The sequence below is a fragment of the Etheostoma spectabile genome, chromosome 21 (genome assembly GCF_008692095.1).
Source record: "Etheostoma spectabile isolate EspeVRDwgs_2016 chromosome 21, UIUC_Espe_1.0, whole genome shotgun sequence".
In the NCBI taxonomy this organism is placed as follows: Eukaryota; Metazoa; Chordata; class Actinopteri; order Perciformes; family Percidae; genus Etheostoma; species Etheostoma spectabile.
Window position 1 is genome coordinate 9,208,208 of NC_045753.1, and position 26,335 is coordinate 9,234,542.

General features: G+C 40.8%; 3 protein-coding genes across 7 annotated transcripts in view; 1 reads left to right on the top strand and 2 right to left on the bottom strand.

The window, feature by feature from the left end:
- LOC116670824 (vesicle-fusing ATPase) overlaps positions 1-1,876 on the bottom strand; it is a 29,667-nt gene extending 27,791 nt beyond the window's left edge. Inside the window, exon 1 of one of the 3 annotated variants that reach the window (XM_032501506.1) lies at positions 1,745-1,876. In XM_032501506.1, coding sequence (XP_032357397.1) covers positions 1,745-1,756 — 12 coding nt within the window. In that variant the 5' untranslated portion in view covers positions 1,757-1,876. Of the gene's footprint in view, positions 1-370; positions 470-1,744 lie in introns of those variants that run through there. The other 2 variants (XM_032501507.1, XM_032501505.1) reach the window with 2 other exon arrangements.
- A 2,322-nt stretch (positions 1,877-4,198) lies between these two features.
- Positions 4,199-13,830, bottom strand: psmd11b (proteasome 26S subunit, non-ATPase 11b). 2 transcript variants are annotated; one of them, XM_032501530.1, is made up of 13 exons: positions 13,686-13,830; positions 11,620-11,721; positions 11,282-11,478; positions 9,713-9,770; positions 9,263-9,457; positions 7,908-8,052; positions 7,703-7,763; positions 7,095-7,157; positions 6,256-6,381; positions 5,995-6,030; positions 5,843-5,894; positions 5,607-5,749; positions 4,199-5,513 (listed from the first exon to the last, which is right to left on the bottom strand). In XM_032501530.1, exons 1-12 carry the CDS (start codon positions 13,774-13,776, stop codon positions 5,607-5,609), a joined length of 1,269 nt encoding a protein of 422 aa, XP_032357421.1. In that variant the 5' UTR covers positions 13,777-13,830; the 3' UTR covers positions 4,199-5,513. The 2 variants fall into 2 exon arrangements, with proteins under 2 accessions (XP_032357421.1, XP_032357420.1); XM_032501529.1 differs by having other exon boundaries at positions 4,879-5,518.
- Positions 13,831-14,455: 625 nt separating this feature from the next.
- Positions 14,456-19,814, top strand: cdk5r1b (cyclin dependent kinase 5, regulatory subunit 1b (p35)). 2 transcript variants are annotated; one of them, XM_032501546.1, is made up of 3 exons: positions 14,456-14,776; positions 16,022-17,147; positions 17,178-19,814. In XM_032501546.1, exon 2 carries the CDS (start codon positions 16,239-16,241, stop codon positions 17,145-17,147), a length of 909 nt encoding a protein of 302 aa, XP_032357437.1. In that variant the 5' UTR covers positions 14,456-14,776; positions 16,022-16,238; the 3' UTR covers positions 17,178-19,814. The 2 variants fall into 2 exon arrangements, with proteins under 2 accessions (XP_032357437.1, XP_032357438.1); XM_032501547.1 differs by having other exon boundaries at positions 16,025-17,147.
- Positions 19,815-26,335: the final 6,521 nt, after the last annotated feature.

A 26,335-nucleotide genomic window follows, 5' to 3' on the forward strand; every position in this document is an offset into this window, starting at 1 on the left:
TGGGACTGCTGCAACACGGAGTGAAAACAGTCTGACCCACAGTATCAGCTGCTGGCTGGGTGAATCAGCATCCCCATAGCTATGATGAAGCAAGCAACTTCATGATCCACTGTGATGAAATGTCTACTTAGGGCCGTTACAGAGTCAACACATCTGTTCGCATACACAACATAAATTAGCAATATAAAAAGGCCATGGATCCATGTACCAAAGGTTAAAGGGCATTGACTATGCATACTAAATAAATCAGAAATGAAGTGGTGATTTGAAATAACACAAGGCCATGATGCATGTCATTATTATTAGTTACATAGAGTTTTCCTGGTCATGAATAATGAACTTGGTGGTAAATAGATGTACTGTATAACACAAAGTTTCCAGTTAATTTGGTACACCCAGCTAAAAGTCCCTCAACTCCATCAGCTGAGGAAGACAAGTGAGATGCAGTCGACATAGAGCTGGGGGATAGGAAGATAATCAAAATATCGCCCGATTTTTGACCAAATTCATCGTATTGTTGCGATATTGTAGATTTGACTTTTGGTGCTTTTACAAAACATTTACCTAATTTACATTTTAGATTATTATTCTTCAATAATGTGGATGTGGAAGAGCTAGAACAGTCTGGTAAATTCAGAAAATAACTTAATTTAATGCACTCATACATCATGTGGACATAATATTGATATATTGCCATGCCTAGGTTGACAGGCTAGTGGACCTTAAGTTAACATTTGTTTTGTAAAACTCTCTAAACTAGTTTAAACATAAAACTATCAACTGACAGACCATTAATTGCAGCACCATTGCTTCATTTAAAAAAAAAGCAATAACGCCAAGAATAATGTGGGTTCCAGTTTCTCATAAGTGCATATTTACTGGGTTATTTTTAGTCTTCTGTGATTATGAGTTTTGATTTCAGACTGTTGGTCGGACAAAACCAGCAATTTGATGAAGCCGCATTGGACTCTGGGAAATTGTGAAGGACATGTTTCACTATTTTGACATTTAATAAAGAAAAATAATGTAAATAATTGTTAACTGTCGCCCTAATAATAATAATAATAATAATAATAATAATAATACCAATTTCAATAAAGGTATGACTTACTGCAGGGCGGTTGTATTAGCCTGTTTACCTTTAACTAGCTCTACCTAATAAACTGACAGCTGCGTGTATGTGTAGACAGTCGCATAGTGTAACAATGATGAAGTTACTTGGTTTACTCTGCAGCTACTTCAAAATTGACCCCCTGACGTAAGAAGTGAACTAAGCATTCAACACCAGTCCAGTCCAGTTCATCTCACTGCTCTGCTCGGTCCTTTTAGCCATTTAATGAAGTTAACGATGCATTTCCTTAAGAGTCATCATCGATGTAGCCTCTCAAATCGGAGCTATATTTACTACCCTTAGCAGCAGTTTTACACCGAAGTCAATAACAATATTGGCAATATAATTTAGCGACTCTGGCTGCTCGGTGGCTACTATCCCCAAGCTCTTCTACATATTAGTTTACATCTAGAACAACATGCTAGCAGTGGTCACAAGATACTCCATTCCTCTTCCGGACTGCCTTTTGAATGACATCTGATTCTGCCACACAGGCTAGTGCTGTGCTGGCTCACTTTACGTGTAAAAAAAAAAGAAAAGCTTCTAGTCCTTTGAGTCCACGTTAGGTTTTGTATTCAATGTTTTCTGTAGTTCGTGTATTTAGGTTAAAATATTCGCTTCAAATAAACTTACCCTGTCGGTCATCTTTTGTTTGTTTTTCAACTCCTGTTCATGTGCAATTCAGCAGAAAGGTTCCGCTGAGAGGACAACTGTAGCGTTGAGAAAGTGACGTGCTAAGAGGCGGGATCTGCCGACGCGTGGTGACGTAACCACGCACAAGACACGTAGATCAGCGAGAGACGTAACAACAGATTGAGCCTTTCTTTAACTGTCTATGGATAAAGCGTGCATTTAAATCAGACTGTATATATATTGATGGACATCTCATGTGTGACGTCACCCATTGGTTTGTGGAGATCTGATATGAGTCGTTGTATTATATACTGTATATATATTATATACAGCAAGTAATACATAATGCAGTCTATGATTTAAATAAGAAGCCAATGTTGCAATTTCATACTTGTACTATGAAAAGTGATCAAACAATACAACTTAAACAATAGTTGTCTGGTTATTTTTGGAAAAATCTAAATCAAAAAAGGATTTGCATTGCATAAGAACCTTATAGGATGGTAATGATTGTTCCAGTTATTAGTCCACACCACAAAGGGCATTAACCCGCAATTATACCATGGTCACTTGCCAAATAACACATTTTTAAAACATTTGTTTATGTTTTAATTTGTTTTACAATCAAAATTTAAAGTTTACAAGTATCAACCTCAACAGTGAGCGGGAACGGGATGTGAGATAATGTAATTTGGAGTTGTAATGTGAGTGCAGGTTATATAAAGATGAATGCCCAAAACCATTTCAACAGCAGGTAACAGTTTTATTCCATTCCCAACTTTTGTCTTAGATGGTGATACAGGTTAGCAATGTAAACTACCTCAAAACAGTGGCACAGGGCTTAACACTGCTCCAACTCCCCCTTAAAGGCCCCATGACTCTTTGGATGCTTTTGTATAGACCTTAGTGGTCCCCTAATACTGTATCTGAAGTCTGTTTTATATAGACCTTAGTGGTCCCCTAATACTGTATCTGAAGTCTGTTTTATACAGACCTTAGTGGTCCACTAATACTGTGTCGGAAGTCTCTTTCCCGAATTACAGCCTCTAGAGCCAGTCTCATAATGAGCTTTCCATAGGATGTGCCATTTCTGAGTCTGCAGCTTTTGAGGAGGAGAGAGGGTGGGCAAGGTGGAGGGTGAGGGTGTGACCTTGACCAACTGCCACTTTGCTTGTTTGAAAGCCATGGTGTCTCTCTCTCATGGGTGGGCCAAATTCTCTGGGCGGGCAAAGCAGAGAAAGGGGAGGTAACCTTGACCCTTATGACCTCATAAGGGTCAAGATTCTAGATCGGACCATCTGAGCTTCAAAAAGGCAGAGCAGAATACCGAGGGCTCGGTTTACATCTATCGCCCTTTCTAGCCACTAGGGGACTATAGGCAGGCTGGAGGAACTCATATTGATGTTGAAAAAAATATCATGTCAAGCGACCTTAAATACAACAAAAGAATAACACAAAGTCCGTTCAGAGGGGCAGTGTAACTTACTTCTTGCAGCTTGAGTGTTAGCGCCGTCCTGTGGTGTTCAAAGGACGAGTTGGAAAAATCTCAAAAAGCAGATCCATATTTCCTTTATGTTTTCTGCCGCCAATCAGAATCGAGTATTTACCCAGACCATGGTGGCGTAGAATCACAAAGCGAGGTAAGTAGCACTTACTAGGAATTTACCTTGAAAGTGCATCCATAGAACAAAATATTCTTAATGCCGGCTTATGAATTATTCACTTTTGAATGTGGAAATTACAGTGAATCTCTTAAACGTAAGAAATGTATAGAATATCTAGCGCCAACTTTCAAAATAATACTCAATTTTAACAATTGTTATGTGTTATGTGTTTTGTATTTCTGACAAAAACAAGAATGAATACAATGGTTAATAAAAACAAATTACTTAAATCATTTGAACTTCTTTGAAATGTTAAAATGTGAAATTAAGAACCACTTGTAGATTTAATATTAGTATGAATCGAAAACAATCATACTTTATTTTAGTTGGTAAATAATTAAGCCTGCGTATGGCCGAGACCTACATTCACAGAATATATATTAAAGAACAACGTAATATAATTAAAAAAATGTTTCAGTTTGAATTAGAGGTAATGTTAAATCTTTATTTTGGATGCACAAACTCCTTAGCTTTCTGCTGGGCAGCTACATTTAAAATGACATGCTTGTGCTTTTAAGTATTGAGAGAAAAAGAAGTAGAAAATCCTGCATTTGGTGGCACTTGTTTGAACACTGCGTAAAGAGTCTGCTCCGGTAAACGGGAAAGGGTTGTAGCACTACGTCTGTTGATGGGGTTCACAGATCCCTTTAAGATAAACTTGGTCATAAATGTTACACGGTAAAGAAGAAGAAAAAAACAAAAACACATCTGTTGCCAAGTTTGACAACATGGGTTGGGTAATCATCATGCTGATCGTTTAAAAACCAAAATAAAACACAATCCAAAGCTGTCCGTTTAATTGATTTAATGCCCTTTTGATGTGAATTTCCTTTCAAATTAGTGACAAATATAGCAGCAGGAAGAAGATCATCTTGGGTGAATTCTGTGAAATCCCAACAGTTTGATTCCTGTTCAGGAATTGGGACGGCTTACATACCTCCCCTTTGACTTGTCCTCTGATGAGGAGACATATTTTCAATTATCTTTTGTATACATTTCCTGGGTCACACTGCCAATAGACACAAAATCCTCAGTCTTCTAATCCTTAAACTGTAAAATCAAATTTAGCCGAGGGGCCGGTAAGTTACCACGTCAAATTACCATCAGCAATTTCTTTTTCAAGAGAAAAGACAAAATCCTTAAAATACAAAATATTTATTTTGAAAATGTCTTTATAAGAGTTAAACAAAAAAAAAAATCAAAACCATACAAATTGTTTGGTTACTAGCATACCACACTAGTGCTAGGAACTAACAATGGAGAATTGCTCAGTCAGGGGTAACTCACACTCAGAGGCAATGAATACATCTCCACCTCTGCCCTTCGATTTCATACTGCACCCAAAACACTGAGGCAAACACGAGCGCCCAAAAAGTGGCACTGGTGGTGAAATGGCATCCTGTCTGTTCTATAAACTTACATATCCAGGGTGGGCAGACATGTGGCAAACATCTGGTTCTCTTTTTTTCCTTTTTTTTGGAAACAAAAACACCAAACTCAAAACAAATAAAGTGAGTTTAATACATATCTGAAATACAGTGGGGACTTAACTGTTGGCATTGATATGGTGAGGAAAAAGAAATAAGAGTTAGGGGGGTGCTCTTCAACAACTATTCAGTATCCCAAGGAGTATCCCGACCTTCCAAAAACTAAACCGTGTGCTTTTGAAAGATATGGACAAGAGAAAGCCTCGTTTCTGCATACACAGTAGGTAGCAGAGGCCGAGGCCGCAGAGGTCAACGTTGCACCTTAGAGGTTGCCGTGGAGTCAGCTTAAAGCTTGGTAAGCCCGACCTTATAGCAGATATAAACATATGAATTCTTAAACCTTTTATTCTTTTTATTGTGGTTGTACAATATTCCCTGATGGCCTGATTTGGCCGCTGAGTGTTATACAGAATCCTGAAGAGATATCAAAATTAAAGAGGATAAAATAACAAGAGAAGTGATGAAATTGTCCATTGAGGGAAATGAGGGGGGAGTTTGATGGGGGAATCCTGTTTGTTGCAGTTTGTGGGACTTTTTGCTGCTCTCCCTCGTCCCCTTCTTAAAATGTTACACACGCTGGTCAAACACACAGTTCCTCCATCGCACTGCCGTGGCAATCTGCTCTGAGGACGAAAGACAAAACATTGAGTAGAGACTAAAGACAGAGCAGAGAGACAATGCTTCTTCTCTTACTGAAGTATTTGGTTGTACCTATGTCAGCTTCTTAGCTTTGTTGTAAAGTGAATCCACGACTTTGCTCATGTTCTGAATTGTTTCCAAGGCTGCTTCGTATGTTTTGTCCACTGGGGGCTCCTCGAATATGATCAGGACACCTTCACCCTGGTCAAGGATTCCTGCACAAAACATATTACAGTACAGTCAAGACTCGCGCTCTGCCTGTGAAGTGTCTTATAGAAACAGACAATTCCATTTAACCTCTCACTAACCGTGAAACTTTTTGTCCAGAATCATCTGTGATAATTTCCTCTCAACATCCCCCTATAAAAAAGAAAGAAATATGAATCCAACCCACATTGTAAGAGATATAAATGATGATTTTAATACTCAGGAAAAGTAGGCTAACTGCAAATATACGTACCTTTGACAGCTTCATTAGACCCGATATGTGTTCTATCTGAAAACAGAAGAGGAATAGAAAATAATTTCTTTGTTAAAATGATAAACAAGAAGAGCAGGTTCTCATGTCAGCCTAGAATATGGAGACGCCCCAGAATTAGTTCTTAAAAATAATACAGAATGCTTTGGAACAGGAAAATGTAAGAATTTAGATATGCAGTTTTGTTGTACTTTACTATAGTGACATGTTTCCTTTGTAGAGAGAAGCCTTGCACGTCCTTACCTGCGCTCTGGAAAACGGTTCGATGACTCGGATGAGGTTCTGTTCCAGCAGGTTGTCGTACAGCGTGGCCAGGTGAGTGTTGATGATGGGATCATCCCTCAGTTCTGCTCTGTACTCTGTGAGGGCCTGGAAGATGAATTAAAAATGGATTATGTATTGAGAAACACTTGGAACATTATATTATCAGCAGATATTATCATCAAAACTAAAAGTGAGGGAGCAAAAGGTTGTGTGCTGCACATATCACCGAGCAGGCAAACGGAGAAGTAGCTAAAGAGAAAAGACCAAAAAAAGGCTACGTGGTGGGAGCCTTGGTTTGGTCAAACAAATGAAAGTACATTAAAAAGGTGCCTTGCCACACAAAACCGTTTTTTACTTTACATTTACTAGATCCATGTGTGTTTGTGTTATGTGGTGAATGTGAAGATTAACTGCTACCTCCTCTTTCAGCTCTAGCCACTGATGAGAAATAAGAGGAGACATCAGACCAATCACAACAGCTGGTCAGTCTGACGTCATGTTGCCTGAGCTCATTACCATTCATGAGCTCAACCAGTTGCTCTGGGTAAAGGATACTGATACTGACTCATTGGCTAGCTGTTCAGCCAATCAGAGTCAAGCAGCTTAGCTTGTTGAATATGAATGAGAACTGGCCCAAATTGAGCCGAGTCTTCCTGTAGACTTTCTATACCACGCTAGAATGGCTTAAAGTAAGGTAACCAAGGCATTTTTTCCACACAAAAAAATGTTGTAGTCGGTAGAACTTCAGATAATACCACAATGAAATGAAATACGAGTGGCAGGGCAACACAGATATGATGACTTAAAAGGATTCTTACCTTTTCAAAGTCTGCTAATGATCGGTTCTTGCAGGCTTGGGCAACACATTTCAGCGCATCCGTCTGGATGGACGAGGACAAAAAAAGATTAATGCCATCATTTTTTAAACCTCCTTTTATTTAGGGAGTGTAGGTCGCTCAGCAAACCGAACATAGGATTGTCCCTATAAGCCCCCTTCCCCACCCTCCACCCCCCCACAGTTTAATGCCATTCTACAGAAACCAGCTTATGTTGAATTGTTAACCTGCACTAAACAGGTATCTAGTAAGTGCAGTGAAGTTCCTTTTCTTTTAAAAAGATCATGAAAGAAACAGAAGAAACTACACAAAAAACGATGGGCTAGATTGCAAAATCCAAAATATTTCTCATGTTAAGAGGCAGAAATTTGTTTTATTCATAAGGTGTTTCAGAATAAAACCCCTCTAATATTTCATTTAGTTCGAATAGTATGCATCATCATTTAGGATAATTCATTAATCCTACTTTTTGTGTAAGCAGCAATATTCAAGAAAATAAATTGATTTGGTGGAAATTGGTTTGCTAAAAAAGCGAAACAAATGACATGGCTGTTTAGTCTGATGGGCTATTAGAAGAAAAAGATCCTTGCCTGTCGGCCGGCATGTCGCAGGCCCAGTTTTCCACTGATCAGGCCTTGAACCTCCTCTGGTCTGAAACAGCCAAGTAACAGAAAAATGGATAAGATATACATAAACTCAGTAATATTAGAGATTCAAAAAGGCCCCATGTGGATGTGAAAATAATGAATGTTCCAACAGTAAAGCATTGCACGTTGACTTTTAAGCACTACTCACGAGTTGAGGACAATTTTGCACAGGAGCATGTATTTGAGTGCTGTGACAGCTTTGGGGCTGTCAATGGAGTCGTAGCCCTCAAAGGCCTCAAAGAAGTAGGAGTAGGCCGTCTTCCAGTCCTTCTCCTCAGCTGCGTGGATGATCCCTAGAACAGAGAGGACACCGCATGATACCATCTATGGCCAAAACAAACCGCTTCAGCCACCGTGAAATGTGAAACACCACCAACAACTGGAGAAACCTTTCTGGGCTGGAGATAAACACTGGAGCTGCTATGTGATCGTATGTTTCAAAGAAATGTTAAAAGCAACGAAGAATTAGCCACAAAAAGTCTTTTTCCGGTTCACACTGTGTTGTAAAGTCATGAATAACTTACGATACTATCAGGCCTCACAGCTCTTCTGCATTCACACTGGTAAACAAACTGAGACTTTGAGATGGTGGTCAGCATAAAAAGAGCCGAGTCGCTGAAGATCACACCAGATAGAACGGCTTCAATGAACTGTCGAGGAGGAGTTGCTTCATGGACGTTTTTTGTCTTACTACTTTTCATTAACTAATTTAAATATGATAATTACTATAAATATGTTAAGAAATTGAACTCTACGGAATTATTTTAGCCTTGCCTGGCGCCCCCCCCCAGTGGTATCAAAAGGAGAAAATTAGGTAGACAACAGGGGTTCTCTCATCTTTTGACAAACAAATCTTTATGTTATCAAAATAATCTGAAAGCTGCTGTAATCACATAAAATAAACTTGTTATCCTACCAATGGAGCAGATAGCAATACAATCAGTGCAATTAATAATCAGTTATGTGTTATACAAGTTACTTTTCCATAGTTTGTCACTGCCCGATGTCAGTCGAGTCAATTTAAGTCGTGCATGCTCAGATTGAAACGGTTTACGGCATAACATGTCATGCATAAACTTGTGAAATCCATGAAATAAAAACTTCTCATTACAAACAATTACAGAAGATGGACATCATTTCAAAACCGTTGTAGCCATCTAGGATTGTTTGATAGACAGCCTTTGGTGTGTTTGATTGCTAACTTGTAGCCAGCAGTGAACAAACTCCGTTAAGTAGGTTTATTTTTACTGTACTGACATTACAGAAATCTCTAGTTAGCATCTTGGAGGCTACTTGTCACAAAGTGACGCATGCGCAACTCACATCTTCACTTGACTCTCATCGGGCAGTTTCATGACAATTTCAATATTTTCTGTGAATACTGTAACTGCTAAATTCTCAGCTTCACCGTTTTGTTGAGCACCACCTTATTGTTACCCCATAGACACTAAACCACTTCGGCCCAGGTAACTGTTGGAAGTTAGAGTAGAGAACACATCTGACCTGACTGCATGTCCAGAGCTGCCTGGAGCTTTGGAGGGCAGTAAATGCCGTTGGCGGTGGTCCTGGCTGAGGTGAGGGCTGCGCGGGCCTTGGGCAGGTTACTGAGAGCGTGGTATGTCTTACTTTCAAGCAGCTGAACCTCTACCAGAAGAGCTTTGTCATCCATCTTTTTCAGCTCCTGGAGTAACTGGGTGCCTGGGGGTAAGAGAATGACAGAGTTAATGTCTTGCACATTGACTGTTGCAATTACTTTGTACAACATTCAGAAAACAGCTCGGGGGTAATTGTGCAATTATAGTCCTAATATGTGCCGTTCTTTCTCGTTTCCTCTCATTATAAAGTAAAATCATGCCCACATAGCAAAGCCAGACTTTTTGTTAAGTCTCTGAAGCAGGAGACAGATGCTGCCATTTACCAAAAGATAAAAATGTTACGTCTCTATACACTCACCAAGAGCCAAGGCCTCCTGGTATCTTTTGGTGTCAAAATAGAGTGAAATCAGTCGTCCCTGAAAGAAAAAGAAAAAAAAGTGCCATCAGAAAATCAGAGACCAGCTGTGCCAATCTATCGCCGTCTATAAAAGTTGCAATATGTATCATGGACCTGAAAGACAAAAAACTACAAGGACCTTAACACCAATGCATGATATCATTTTACTTGAAATGCAGCATTTGGAAGCTGCATTACAACATTGCCTGCTGAGACTACTGTAGGAAGACTAACATGTTTGTTAAATGATGAAGAATAGCAGGCCGGAGGAGTTGGGCACACAAGCCTGATGTTCAGCACCAATACTTTAAATAAAATCTTCATTACATATCTTAACATGTCATCTACAGATCAGGCATTGAAATACAAAGACTTCCCTTATAGCTGTTCCTCAAAAACACTAATTAACTGTTTTAAGGTGGATCTTATTTAAGCACAGGAGGACTTCTCTCTCTCTCAGTCTGAGCTCATTGTACACACACAGTGCTCTTTACAAAGTTCCCTGGAATTCTTTTCTCCTTTCACATTCCTCATAATGCTTGTCCTGAGGCAAACTATAGCGCTTGACTGAAGAGGGTCCCTCTTCTCAGTTTCACTCATTTATACATGCCACAGTTTCATTACATAGTTTTCTTTGGCACTCTATACATAGATCTAATACAAAATATTGTTGATCCTATATTTTGTATTTTAGCCAAAACCTCCAGATATTCCTGACTTTGAGTGTGAACCTGCTGCAAGTCATTTGCCACAAAGCACCTTTTGGCAGCTATAGCAGGGCGATGTCATCATAGATGGCACTGTGTAGTAGCTGTTTTAGCATCTTTTGGTACTTTCTTCCGGTAAAGTTTACAACTTCGCTTAAATCACACTTATCAAGCTTCCTGTGTTCGTTTGGTTTTAAACTAAAGCAATGCCACAGTGGCGGTGTTGCTACTAACAACCAAATGATCCACCATAATCTGTTTAAAATCCCAGCGTGTGCACTCCATGAGTCAGGAAATGTTAAATTTGATCCCTTCCACAGCTTCTATTTATGTTTGGGGATATCGGTTTTGTTTTCACTATCATTGAACACAAAGGCTGTTATATGTAAGCACCAACTGGGGATGGGTGAGAGGACGAATACAGCCGCTGGTGGTGATAGGTTGTATCCTATATTTCGTCCTCGGCTATCATGTTGTCATGACAAAACGACAACATAACGCAAATAATAAACCTCCGACAGCATAATAGTAGCGCTATACAGTAAGTTGCTTCAAAAAGATTTACTAGCCTCTTAACCATTGACAACACAGTGTCATTTATTTGCAGCTCTCCACTTAAGTTCTCCAAATTGTATCATAAGAGTTTACGCTACATTTGAAAGACTTTATATTTCAGTGATATCCAGTTGTGACTGCAGTTTTCCTCTGAGTCATACATGAGCTTTTCTTAGGTAAATGGGTGATGTTGACTAGAAGGGAAAAAAAATAAAGCTACATTTCTGCCATCTGACGGCACCCACAAGCTTCTTCTAGATCTGTTTACCTCCAGAGCCTGTCGTAGGAAGGTTCTCTTCTCAGCCTTGGCCCAGTCAATGCATTCAAGACACAGCTCCACCTCCTGCCCTGTTGCTGCCTCCATGTCAAGAAAGAGGTCCAGGAGAGAGCGGACCAGCCGGGCCGCCTTAGCCTTGCTGATGGAAATCAGAAAAGGCCTCACAAATTTCAGCAGACCCCCTAGTTCTGGAGAGAAAAAAAGGAAAAGACAAATATTTCAGAAAGTGGAAACAGAACTTAGAATATGTTACATTAGGTTGTTTGAATGCTTACTTGAGAAAGTAAAAACAGGCACAGAATGGAATAAAATCAACGTTCGACCATTACCTGCAGCCTGTCCTGACTTGGCCAGGAGTGTCCCCAGCTCCAGGATGCTCTGTTCTTTAACCCTGACAGCTTCCTCATCGTTCTCTTGGACATCTCTCCTCACTGTTAAAGAAAGGCAACACGTTGACACCAAAAAAAACTATTTACTTATTTAAGCCGCACTTAATGCAATGCGTACATTCTAAACCGTCTGCCAAAGTGAGACACTCATTTAATTAGTGTGAGTCATGGGCTTTTTAAGCTTTAGAAACCGCAATCTGACTGACAGTCTTGTTATGGTTTTGATGACCTCTTTATTTACATCATTATTCCAATATTACTCAATATTGGGACCATTCACCTGACAATGATAGATGCAACTAATCACTTAGTTTAGGGATCTTCAACAGGGGGTCCGTGACCCCTAGGGGGTCCTCAGAGTCAATGCAGGGGGGCCCCCAAATTATGGTGAAAGTTTTTCTAAGTTTATTTAAAAATTTAGAAAAGTCCTAAAATAAATCCAACATATTAGTAGGAAGCATAAATGCCCAGTGATTATAGGCGTACTGGCCTATAGGTAAGGTAGTCACTAAGGCCAGTTGTTCAGCATATGGAATTACAGTGCCACATGTATTTGACATTAAAACAAGATTAATTAAAATCATTCTATCAACTATATAGCAACTATTTTAATGGATTAGTATTCTATGCAAAAAAAAGTTATGTATTAAAGGTTTTGGGCCCAGTTTAATACGAAACATGTTAAACAATATATGTAGTAGAGGGTCCCTGCTCCTTCTCTTTTCCAGTTAAGGGGTTAAAACGTTGAGGACCCCTGGTTTAGTCTCAGAAGAAAAGTAAAAAATGCAGATCACAATGTTCCAGGACACTGGGTTTTTCCTCTTAAAATAGCTTACTATGTCCGAACAACAGTCCAAAACCCAAATATAAATCACATTTGCCATCATATAAAGCATGGAGAAGCAGCAAACCCTCACATTTGACGTGCAATCATCTTGTTTTGCTTGATAAATGACTTAACTTATAAGACTAACAACATTTAAGTACTTTTCTGTCAAATTGCTAATAAAATATTTTACCCCACTACTGACAACTAAATCAATGTCATGTCACGACATCTAATATATTTAAGAGAAATTAACAGTTAAGCCGGACAACTTTAAAGCTAGTAGGCTGTAGTGACGAGGCAATTTCAGGACAGTGAGAAGAGTTTACAGGAACGTTACGTTACATATCGTCTTGCAATTTCCATTGTGATCTGCGCTTGCGTAACCTTACACATACAAGCTGCCAATTAGTAACGAGTTACATTAAAAAATAAAATATGTAGTAACTTTATTTACTCTGTCAGAGAGCTGCATTTGACTGTGTTGACGAAATTGGTTAAAGGCTTTTGACAACAAGCTAAAGGTGTTAGCCATAATAGCAATCATGCTAACATGACAGTCTTCAATAGTAGATGCTAGATCGCACCCGGTACACGTGTCGATGTCAACAAGGGCATACTGCGCAGGCGTTAATACACTTGTTTTCCGATAATGTTAATTTCTTCCCAATTTCGGAACCCATTCCTGTTGGAACAAGTTCAATTGAGTAGTTTTTGGTTTAGAAGCCTTTATTGGTTATTTCTTACGGTAGAGTCAGTCTTACGCTGCAATGACAGAGGTGGAAACCCGAGTATTGACGCCTGCGCAGTACGCCCGTGTTGACGTCGACGCGTGTATTGGATGCGATCTAGCATCTACTGAATTCAATAGAGCTAGCTAGTGGTGGTTAGCTTAGAAACTGTGGGCAATGACATAACACCACAAGACCTAAGTACACAGCTAAAAAACACAACATTACTGATACTTACTAACCTATTTAACAACCAGGCCTAAAGTTAGCAAAGTTGCTAACGAGCTAACATCCACTAGCAGTTGCCGTTACCCAGCGTTCAACAGTGAGTCAGCACGGCACACCACCGGCTCTTGCTATTGAACGCGCTAACATCGCAACCTGAGAAATAGGAAAAAATTGTGATCAGAGAAATAATGTCCATCTGAAAATCTCGGCCGAACACTTACCTATTGAATGTAGAATATCGATAGAGGCGTCGCGATCCGTGCTAATGAGAGACTGGGCTCTCTGAAATTCAACCACAGCTGCAGCCGCCATCTTCCTTATTCAAATGCTTCTTGAATGAAAATACGTGCGCGGACTACGTTACCTAGCGTACGTGACGTTGCGTGTTGAGATTTAAAGACACATGGGAAATGTAGTTACAAAAAACGGCCATAAACATGTATCAAAGGCTGCTTATCCTACGCATTTGATTTGTATGTGTGTTTACCATCCAACTTAACTCATAGCTTAGCTCATTCAGTTGGTCTTCAAATGTAAAGTAAGTTAAACACCGTACACTTAATTTGTATTAGATACATGCCAAAATTCAAAATGCTTTTCCAAGGCCAATATTATGTGCCAATAGGCTATTAAATTGTTTTTATGAGAATGGGACACAATTACATTTATTCTGTGTTAATTTAAGGATTTAGTAGTCTACTTCAAAAATACTCAATAACTCATGTGAAACCATAGGCCAACATAATTAAACTGTAGTATCTAGACTATAAGACGAAATAGGAACTCTGGTCAGGTCCTTAAATTAAAATATAAACGCAAACAAAATAAGATTTGAACAACAAATTAAAAAAAATACTAATCCTCGGAGTTCACTGGCTGTAGCCTACATGTGCGCCTGCTGCGTGGCTATAGGCGGAGTGGTTTCCCAGCAGAGACAGCACCGCGCACAAAGCGCAGAGCGGCGCCCCACCACCGCCTATGCGTCAACCATCCCCACACAGCCGGTGACATAACGCAACATCAGCCCTCGCAGCATCCGCATCTCGCAGCCAGGAGGACCAGGAGCACATCTTCATCTAAGCATCCATTCCACAACTGCCTACCATCGTCTGAGCACCGCCGACACCAGGCGTGTTTATCCAACGCTTGTTTTGTTTTTTGTTTTTTTCCCCCTCGGCTCGGATTATTTCACGTTGTTGCATCTATATTCTCGGAGATGGTTTTATGTTTTTATCGCGTCTTGTAAGGAAAACCAGGCTCGAGACGCATCATCGTTACAGCGCAATTCTATCCTCACTGAGCAGGAGATCAGGTCAGTTTCATTTCATTTTTGGAACATATTGGTCCTAAAAGTGCATTACATCATATTTGTGCATATTTGAAAACAAATGATGCGCAGCTATAGGTTATATCTAATTAGGAAAATATGGCACAAAAGATGATAGAAATTTGGGTTTAACGGATTAGACAGCTACACGCGCCTTCATATTGTAAGATATTATCGGACAGAGAGAAAATATGCGGATGTTCTTGAATTCTAAGCCACCGCCTATTATGGCCAGCATTTTCACTTCGACGCAGACGTTCAGTTTCAGCACCACGGAGAGCCCCCGATGCTGCAGGCAACCCAACACCTTATCACAGCAAGAAGCCAAAAACATCGCCTGTATTAATTTTAGCCCAGCGAAGCCCCATTAAAAGCTCATGTTTTGGAATTTCTCCACCAGGGAGATGGAACGAAGGGTCGAGCAGGTTGGATCCTGCGCAAGCGAGCAAAGTCGATCCATCGACAGTCGAATTCAAAGGCTGGCTACTGCAGCGGGGACGAACATAGGCTACTGCATGTCGTGCAAAGACAGAATCCTACATCTCTTTGTTTATCTAGTTTTAGTGGAGGTAAATGATATGAGCTTGGGTTCGTGCTTTACTATGCCGAATCCTACATGCACCATACGCGACCTTCACCTGTTATTAAGGTGTTTACGTTTCTGTCTTCCATTTTAGTGAGAGGGGGGGGCGCGTGGTTCACTTTGACAAGTCGGCCATTGCCCAGAAAAATGTCTCTCTTATCATAAATGTATGCATTTACCATTTAGCATCCATTTAAATCAAATCTGTTGAAGCAATCATATCTCATGCAATTCAATCACCCATCATGTTATTTTTCTGAATGCTTGGTAATGCTACTGAAGATGAAGCTGAGGCACAATTTCACACTAACATGTTTATGATGTTATTTTTTTATATTGATCGTTTGCAACAAGAAGAGCTCTTTAGGCTATAGTTGGGATTAATCAGTGTAAGCTATAGTCTGATCCATTCCACCGCTTACTGAGACCAATCAATGGTGCTAACAGGCAGAAACCACTCAGCACACATTCATGAGAACATGGTGGAACCCATTACCGAGATATTATCTGACGCAAGCTGAATAATTATGGATCTCATTTGAGATCAAAGACATTTTGTTCGCAATTTGTAAATAACCATGGATAATCGGAAGGTTTTTGATCCCTCACCACTTATCTTTCTGATTATTGATCTGTTCTGCTTCCAGCAGCGGCCGTGAGGAGCCGCGGACAGAGAGCTGAGAGACCAGAGAGACAGTTTGAAGGATCCTTCTCTCCCAGGCCTTAGATGCCCAGCGGCAGCCTTTAGCCCGGGACTCCCAGCCCCCAGAAGCATAGAGGCTTTGAGACCCTCAGGATCTCCCCTGGCAGACCCTCTTCTGACCCAGTGCGGCTAAAGCCCCTGGACGCCTTCCGACAGTCACCATGGGAACCGTGCTGTCTTTGTCGCCTAGCTACCGAAAGGCTGCTCTCTTTGAGGATGGGCCGGCCACTGTGGGCCACTACACAGCTGTCCAGAACAGCAAGAACGCCAAAGACAAGAACCTGAAGCGCCACTCGCTCATCAATGTGCTCCCGTGGAAGCGGATTGTAGCGGTGTCCGCCAAGAAGAAAGGCTCCAAGAAGGTGCAGCCCAACGGCACCTACCAAAACAATGTCACCCAGCTGAACAATGAAAACCTGAAGAAGTCACAGTCATGCGCCAACCTGTCCACCTTCGCCCAGGATCAGAGCACTCCTGCTCTCACCAAGACCTCCAACAACACAGTATCTTCTATCAAGAAAGCCCCCCTGACCAACTCCAATGTGGCCCCAGGGACCCCTAAGAGGGTGATTGTCCAGGCCTCCACCAGTGAGCTGCTGCGCTGCCTCGGGGAGTTTCTGTGCCGGCGTTGTTACCGGCTGAAACACCTGTCACCCACTGACCCAGTGCTGTGGCTGCGTAGCGTGGACCGCTCCCTGCTGCTCCAGGGCTGGCAGGACCAGGGATTCATCACCCCCGCAAACGTGGTCTTTGTCTACATGCTTTGCCGTGACGTGGTCTCCTCCGAGGTGGCCACGGAGCACGAGCTGCAGGCCGTGCTGCTCACCTGCCTCTACCTGTCTTACTCCTACATGGGCAACGAGATCTCCTACCCGCTCAAGCCCTTCTTAGTGGAGAGCTCCAAGGAGACCTTCTGGGACCGCTGCCTGTCCATCATCAACCTGATGAGTGCAAAGATGCTCCAGATCAACTCCGACCCACACTACTTCACTCAGGTGTTTGCAGACCTGAAGAACGAGAGCCAGAAGGAGGAGGAGAGGAGCCGCCTGCTCATCGGCCTGGACCGGTGAGGGGATGCTGGGGGGGGGGGGGGGGGGGGGGGGGGGGAAGAGCAGAGGGTTCAGGGGAGAAGGGGCATACTCCAGTCTGGCATTTGGACAAGTTTGAAAGATTATTTGTGATGCTATTTATTCATTATTGTCCAAACTCAAGTGTGACGAGGCCAATTAGGAAGTATTAGACATTCATCACAACTTTGTATCTAGTAAGACTGAATCTTCAACTCTGGAGGGGGGGGGGAGCTCAGTGATTTAGATGGATTTGGACGTTTGCATTGAGGGATAACTTTTGCAATGGTCACCTAAAAATAAGGCATAGGGTCTAAAAGGCCAGAAGATTGTAATTGTCAAGGCCAAGTTCTATTTTCAAACGAGCAAAGGATGAATTTTCTGTCAAACTGAGAATGAAAGCTTTTTTTTGGACAATGTTATATAGACAACAAAATGCCAGATTAGGGTAAATCCTTTGCTAACTTACAGATATATATATCTATATGAAACACTGAAAATCTTAAAAAAACATTTCAGACAAAAAGACAAAAAAACATTGGAGAAGAAAGCGTACATCTACAGCAATGAATGTGGGGAGGGCTGAGGCTGCGGCAGCCTGCCGGTGACCTTCTGACTGTTTGACCATGTGACGTGCACTGCCTGCTGCAGGAGGGCGAGGGCCATCGCCTGACTGGCTTTCACCATGCATCACGGATAAACAGGCGCATCTGGCTGCAAACGGGATCTTTGGAAGGCCAACACCACGTCCCGTCCATTTATACGGATACCACTGGAATTCTTTCGCTGTAATGCATATCTTTAAAAAAAAAAAAAAACAGCAGGGGCCATCAATGCTGGATCCATATTTTTGTGGGGTTCTGTTCGTGACTCTGCAACAGGACTTATACTGTATACTGTATTTCCATGGACAATAAGCAAACACTGCATTGTGGGACTTTTGATAAGGAGGACAACAGCCAGAGGACAGATGATGAGAAAGACCTACTTTATTTTCATCTAGAAAAAAAATAAAACAAGTTAATGGATGTTTTACTCCCCAGAGGCTTACACCTATGGAGGCTTATTTATTGCTTTTCTGGAACAGGTTTTCTTTGATTTTTTTTTCTTTCTTTCTTTTTTTTAAACTTAGAAACGTAATGTTTTGCACGTGTGCCATGCAATTTTACAGAGTTTCCGGGAGGGAAGGAACAATTATTACTTTTCTTCTTTTTACTTGATTTGTAAACCGACTGCATCTGCATTAGAGAATGCTGTGAACAAAGTGACAGTAGTTTATTTAGCTATGCTTGCTAAAATAGGCTATTTGTTTACCAGGGAAATTCTTTTTGTACTTTTGTCGATTTTGGAATGATGTTTGATTTCGTGCTTATGACTCAGCATAGAAAATGTTAAAAAACAAACAAAAAAACAGTGCCATATCTTCGATGAAAATCCCCCAGGTCTGAGAACACTCTGAAATATTGTACTGTTTGTCCAGCTGTTGAATGATGGGATGGAATTTCCTCTACTACTAACTACTTACTGACACCTAATTTATTGCCATTCATGTATTTATTTAGGCACATTTAATGTGAATGGAAAACCGGGATGAGAGACTTTGAAAAGGGAATGATGTGAGCGGGGGGGGAGGGTGGGGGGGGGGGTTGTGCAGGTGTGGCAGGTCTGCTTATCTTTGGTGGGAATGAGATTGATCTGGTTTATGCAAATGAATTTTGCGTGAATTTCATGAATACCTAATTAAACAAACCAATGTCAAATCTGACCCGTCACCAAAGGGACATCACCAAGGACACCTTGACAGGACAACACGTCGTTGAGTTCAACTAAAGATAAAGAAAGAGCCCTAAAAACTGATTTTTGTCCCGCACTGCTGGCCTGCATGAAGAGCTAACCTAACCTGCTGTCCCACATATCACACACACACACACACACACACACACACACACACACACACCCACACACACACACATCTAGATGATTTCAATGACACCCTTTCTGCATCACTGCAGAAAAGCACATCTTACCTTCAGGATAATCCATCAGCATCACCTTGGTGTTAATCAACTGTGAGGTGACATCACATGGATGTGGGTGCTGTAGGTGATGAGGCGACCTCCACAGGATTAATCACATTTTCAATCAGACACCACCGGACTGAAAGGACATCCTGCAGTGTGCAACGGCAACGACCCTGACAACCAAAACAGGAAGCATGCAGAACAATTGTATTGTTATGTTACACAGGTTACACATAGTTTTTTATCTTCACAATGACTCCAATCACTGGATAAACTACAGTATTTCCATCCAGAAATGTATGAGAAATGTGTGTTTTTTTGTTTTTTTCATTGGTTTTCACATCTCATCTAAATATAGACATATAGTGTGCACTCTTTTTTTCCATAGCAGTGGTCTGAAAATCTGTCTAAAAAGCCTAGTCTGGCAGTGCCAACAAAAGCTCCTGTCATGTTTTAAAGTTGTTCCCAGAGAGTGGAAGGCTCCTCTGCTGCTGTGTTAGTGGGAATCAGAGAAAACGATGGTCCCAGCCTGCTGTGGGATCGTGGCTGCCATGTGGAGTCAGATCAGTGAGAGAAAGTTCATTTGGAGTGTTTGTACTGGCACAATACGGGGACACACACTTTGGATGGGCTTCTGCTCTGGCAAAGAAAAAAAAAAAAAAAAAGGGCATTGGGGTAAAGGGCCTCAAGACGAGACCCCAAATCTGTTTCTCTCACGTCCACACTCCCCCCCCCCCACTCACTTGAAATGTGCCATTTTCTTTCCACTTTGCATCATTGAGTAGTTGTTTGAGAAAATACTTTCAAAAGTTGATAAAATATGAAAAAAAGACTCAAGTGATAGTTAAGACATTTCTGTCAAATTCTTTTCTGTATCTTGTTGCGTACTTTGTAGATAAAAAAAACTTCAAACTTCAAAAAAGGGAGGCATTCGAATGGCTGCATGTGTGTGTGAATGTGTGTGTGTGTGTGAGAGAGTGAGAGAGAATGACAGCATTTATTTGTACAGGAGAATGTGTGCCATGTTGTTTTCTGATGGACATGAAGCATCCACCCACCACACTGCTACTAGGACTTGGTTTTCCCTTGGTGGGGTGGGGGAGGGGTGTTGATGCTGTTCAATAAAAATTTTCTTTTTTGAAAATGACAAAAAGCTGTTACTGTAATTGAAACCTTTTTTTCAGTTAGTTTCTGCTCATTTTATTTTATTTTTGTACTGTGATGGAAAAATAAAAAGCACTGATCGTTCAGGGCAGCTACTTGTCGTGTTGTGCCTCCAGATGTGGACTGATGTGCTGTGATCTTCAAACCCCCTTGGAGACATTTAACCCTCCTGTTGTCCTCGGGGTCAAACTTGACCCATTTTTCAAAGATTCTACTCAAAAAATGTGTTTCTTTTAACCAAATTGGCAAAAAAAAACAAAAAACTATATTGGTTCAATATAACATTCTTCGCAGTATTATTGAATTCCGGATGTTATATTATATTTTACAGCATTTGGAGAAAAACAATGGTTAAAAAAACATTTCCTTACTGAACTCTGACAAAACTCTTCCTCGGATTTGAACTTAATTGTCAAAATGTTTCATAATTTCTGCTTTTTACCTCAAAAATTAGGTATAAAATTGTATAAATGAGGTTTATTGACACATGAATTTTAATAATGTCATTTTAATTTTAATAAAGCAAGAAAAAAAATATATAAAAGAAATGTATATTGATGTATATTTTGGTGTCCCCTGTGGACAAGAGCGGCAGCGTTTCCATGGGTACCACCGTCTCGATCTGGCTAGTGCATGCATTTGTTTTGAAAGAGAGGAAAAGAAAGACCCAACTTATTTTTAACACTAGCTTTTTCTTTAAACAGCTGTTTGCAGGATGCGCAGCGCTGAGGTGACATCCATTTGTGGCTATGTAAGATTGGGAAAAACAAAGTCAAAGGGGACAGACATCTAGCTATGGCACCGGGATGAGACCAGTCAACCTAAGTCAAGCCAGTTTTAGTTATTCAACCTCCAAACTACAAATCCCTGTAGTGTACACCCTCTATCCCTAGAGCCTCAATGGGAGTCAGATAAAACTCCCAGTTTCAGTAGATTTGGTTTGGATTTGTACTATTAATACTTGGGAGTGGCAGAAACTGAAGGTGCCAACCATTTATCGAATACATCTACCACATACCTGCAATTAGAAAAAAAAAAATCTTTTTCGACTTGTCTGTTCACGTGCTAACGGATGTTAAGTCCCTTTGGGGTGGACTTTGGGCTTTTTCACTTTGTAAACCTTGAACAAAAAAGATATATAAGACAATAAAGGAAAAGGGAAAAAGCAAAAAATAATAATATGAGCACTTTAAATCCCAAGTTAGGCTGAAGTCATATGGTCCAAGTCTCAAGCAAATTCAAAGTCAAGTCACAGGTTTTGCAAGTCGAGTCCTCAGTTAAGTCAATTCTTAAATTCAATTCAATTTTATTTCTAGTATCAACAAGAGTTATCTCGAGACACTTTACAGATAGAGTAGGTCTAGACCACACTCTATAATTTACAAGGACTCAACAGTTCTAGTAAACCAAATCATTTTCTTTATGTTACGCGTTGCCATAGTAAGGACTTTGACTGACTGACAGCCAGTCATCCAATCATGACAATCACATACCGGGGAGCTTTATGAGTCGTCCAATTAGGATTCACAGTTTGTGTTGAAGCCGCTGCATAGCATACTTAATAGTTAGACAAAAACCTTGACAACAAACAAAATATATTAAATTATATTTAACAGCTTCAACATTCACACATATGATGCACGCAAGTCATCCGAGTCATCACGCCTCAAGTCAAGTCTTGAGTCACTAACTTCCAAGTCATCCAAACGGTGACTCAAGTCGACTCGACAAATGTGCAGATAAATGTTAAAAATCAAACAGCGGAAGGATCTCCTGGTACTGAGTCAGTGCTGAGAACCACACACACACACACACACACACACACACACACACACACACACACACACACACACACACACACACACACACACACACACACACACACACACACACACACACACACACACACACACACAGATTAGTTTGGGTCAGTTCACTCTTTGCACATCTCTCTGTGTCCATTAACTCCCATTTATTTAACCACCAGGTCAGTCAGTGCTGTCGTACTTAGTCACTGCCTTTGGGGGAAAAAACAGTCCCTCCACTCTATGCAGCCGATAGTCATTCATCAACCGGTGGATTATAAAGCCCTGCTGAGGTATCTGGTGATGGCTGACACATTGGCAGTGGGAAGCGGCGTTGTCATGCCAACTGCAAGGGGTTTTAGCCGTCTCAACGTCAGCCGCTGAAACAGCTGTTAGTGGGTGGATTAACAACTATTACCGCGTCACACGTTAAGAGTCCGGACGGCCTCAGGAAACATCTGAGTCAACTTAACATCAGTCCCGGCCACACATAGGACTTCCTGTTCCATCTGATCACCCACACATCAGTGAACAAACCCAGAACAAGTATAAAGCAGCAGCTATTGATGCAAATAAATTTATTAATAAAATGATTAATAAAACACTTTTCATTATGGAACATTATGGAATCATTTATACAGAATACATTTGCACAAAAAAATAACAGGAAGGTTCCCTTTTGAATTGGTCTGGATATTACAGAACATTTATGGTATGTAATCATAGATATGCAAAATATAAACGTAATATAAAATTAGGCACATACGGACTGAATGGTGCTTACATAAACATTTTTTGCACAAAGCCAACGTATGGAATAAATTATGGAAAAGAAAGTGGAATTTGTTACCCTTTGGCGAACATGGACGGGCTTGTTAGTAGAGTTGTGTAGTTGTGAAGAGGTAAAGACCCGTCTATGGAAAACGTTAAAGGGGAGAACACATTGGCACTAGTCTCCCCGCGTTAACGTTCATATTTGATAATCTTTTAGGCCCATTCATAAAGGAGTAATAAGGAAAAGCTTGTGATTTTTGAACTTGCCACCAATAAGCATAATGGAAAAGTTACATTTGCTGATTCAGATTGAACACCAAAAAACAAATCAATCAAGGATAAATCTGATGATATTCCATATTCCAACAGCAAAATAACAAAATAAAGTATTGTGAGTCTATCAAAGTCTGATATCTCTTCTTCCTCTGTGCTATAGAGCTCCATTGTTATTACATGAGCCCTACTGTTGCCCTGGGCGACATGTTCCTTCATCACCATGAACACACACACACTGTAGTTTATTTTGACTCAATCCCCCACACACCCTGCTGCCACAAATAATCCCAAGAGCACCAAATGTGGATTAATCCGCCGCTGAAAATAGTCCCCAACAAACATTAGCTCCTGTTTGAGTCACATCTGCTAAAAACTACAGTGACCAGCTGTTGAGCCTTTAAAAAAAATTAAATATATACTTGTGTGCAGTTTTTTTTTTTTTAAAGATTTACGTCCACAGTATATACATTTCAGGTTAATATACTCAGCTTTTTTTTGTTACTGCATGATAATCCTATTGTTCGACATGTCTTGCTGGTGTCTTCTTGGTGGTGTAGGACGGAAAGAAGAAGAAAACCAAAAAAATAAATAAGAGAAAACGTTCACTGCCCTGCAGGACGGTACAGTCGGCCAAACTGAGCATAGTAATTTGACAGAGGAAAGAAAATGGAAAAAGGAGGGAGGGAGGGAGAGAGGGGAAAAAAAAAGCAGAGGGAATAGAAGAGACGATGCCAAGAGAGGCTTTGCTCACGAAACCCCCTTTTGGCCTTAAGAAAGCAAAGAGAGAAGCGCTGAAGTGAGAAGTGACACGGAGTCCATCCTAATGATGAGCGGAGAGGAGGAGAAGCCCTTCGGGAGATTACCATGCTGAAGGATATGGAGAGCTGCAGTGTTATGGTCCACACACACACACACACACACCCACACACACACACACACACACAGCTCCTGAGCTGCTTAGAAAACCATCTACTAATCCTACCAATGTCACTTCCCTGGTCCACACTATGAACGCACCAGTTTCCCCAAAGAATTCTTTTCTGCAGAAGTGTGTCGGGACAAAGTCAGCCACTACAAAGCAGCGAGGTACAATTTGCTTCTTCAAAAAACTAGCTAATAATTACAATACTCGGGCAAAAATAGAGCACCGTTCTACGGGTGGCTAAAGTGATTGCTAACAAGTTTTTTTCCCCTTCCTGTTGAAGTAAAGTCGACAAGAGTGGCCTCTGCCTCTTCAACTAGGCCAGCCACCGAGGGAGCGCCGATTCATCACCCTGGGCTGTCGCTCCTCAGCCCACAGTCAGTGGTCTTTACTTAGTCTTTACTCCGAGACAATAGGACCAGGGTAAATAACATTTAATGTGTCATAATACGATGATATTGAACATGGGAGACATAGATTTGTCCCGAGCAGAGTTTGCGTGGGCCTGGCTGACTAGCATGTTAGACACAGTGCTGTAGTCTAATGTATGGTAGTGGGTATACTGTACTGTGTATGTATGGGCCTATACTGTATATATGGGCCAGAACAGGGGCATTTCATAGTGGGGGCTCTGGGTGTCCTCCCCCAGGGAAGTTTTGAGCATCAATAACTTCATTTCCTACATTCTGACACTTTTATGCACCAATTGTTTTAGCCATTATTTAAACCGTTATTTAGTCTATGTGAAGACGAAAAACATAGATGACAAATTCAAAATATATCAAAATTACAATGCAAAGTATGTTGTTGCGTGTCACTGGGCTTTTTAAAGTTGGTATAAGGAAATCCTTGAGCTTTCTTAGTGGGTATACTGTGTATACCTACGTATCACGTGGACTACACTTGTTACGGGTTAGCTCTACATGCTATCTTGTAGAGAAATTGTTTTCTTAACTGCTGTTTCAAAGGCCAAGAATTAACTTTTAAACTCAGAATAATGAGGTTGGTTAACGGAACAGATAATTATGCTTAATGAACTCAATCTGTGGCTGGATAATAAATTAGCCAGACACCCTCATCTCATGAACTTCTGTACTGCCACACATTTCCTTTCAATGGCTAGAAAAATAACATATTGCTAACACTTACCAAAGGATGAAAACAGAGTGAAAATGTTCAACACAGCTGTCAGCTTGTGAAAACAGTACATACCAATCTAAGAGTGCTGTTGAGTGCTGATGATTTGATTGGTGTGATTTGGCTTTAAAAAAGAACTGCAAAGGGAGTTTAGTTTGAACAGATGAAAATCAAGTCTCAAAACAGTCCACAAAAAGCTGTTCCCAACATTAGAGAAGGAGGTAAACTAGGACAGCAGTCTGATTCCAGACTTCACACCCTGTGAGCCTGTCTTCACTCCTTCCCTGTGGCCAGCGGCCAGGCTCTCAGTCTCAGAGCCAACAAGACGAGAGCTCATCAAAACACACACACACACACACACACACACACACACACACACACACACACACACACACACACACACACACACACACACACACACACACACACACACACACACACACACACACACACACACACACACACACACACACTCTCACACTCTCTTTTTCTCTGATGACGCGGATGTTTGTCAAAGGAACGCCACAATTCATTAGGCTATTCACTCAACACAAAGACAGCAAATGAGACTATGTTCAGGGGCTGGAGTTCACGTGGGATTCTACAGTACTGGCCAACAAACCTCTGCTGCTAAACTAGAGTTATTCAGTTTTAGTTATAGCATCTCTTTTTATATAAAAATGCAGTATAGTGTTGTCTCATGAAGTATATTCTAACATTTACTATATAAGCAGTATTATTGTATATTATAAAAGTACACATTGCAGTAGAGAGTATACAAAGCAGGATTTAAATTTTGAACACTTCGCATGTAGCAGGTTGCGATGTTCATGGTTATTCTCAACACATCCTGGTCAACATCTTGTGACTAACAAACTAACAGTGAATTTGGAGTTTGTGCCTCAGACACTGACTGAACCACTGAGTCACATGTCGCTGTTTTCACTTCTAATTGGAAGAAAAAAAGTGGTCGCTGCAATTTCTTTCATTTACCATGTAGGTAGGTAAGCGTTTACTTAAAGGTGCTGTACATAGGATTGTGAAGATCCAGGACTTAGCCAAAGATTGAACATCGACAACATCTCAGTCCAC

What these genes read in the sequence shown, in the direction of transcription:
- psmd11b (XM_032501530.1), bottom strand. Translation starts at nt 13,776, where the DNA reads ATGGCGGCTGCAGCTGTGGTTGAATTTCAGAGAGCCCAGTCTCTCATT. An exon ending in TCCTACGACAGGCTCTGGAG is followed by an intron (nt 9,771 to 11,281) that starts GTAAACAGATCT and finishes TTTTTCTTTCAG; the next exon opens with GGACGACTGATTTCACTCTA. An exon ending in GTCTAATGAAGCTGTCAAAG is followed by an intron (nt 5,895 to 5,994) that starts GTACGTATATTT and finishes TCTTTTTTATAG; the next exon opens with GGGGATGTTGAGAGGAAATT.
- cdk5r1b (XM_032501546.1), top strand. Translation starts at nt 16,239, where the DNA reads ATGGGAACCGTGCTGTCTTTGTCGCCTAGCTACCGAAAGGCTGCTCTC.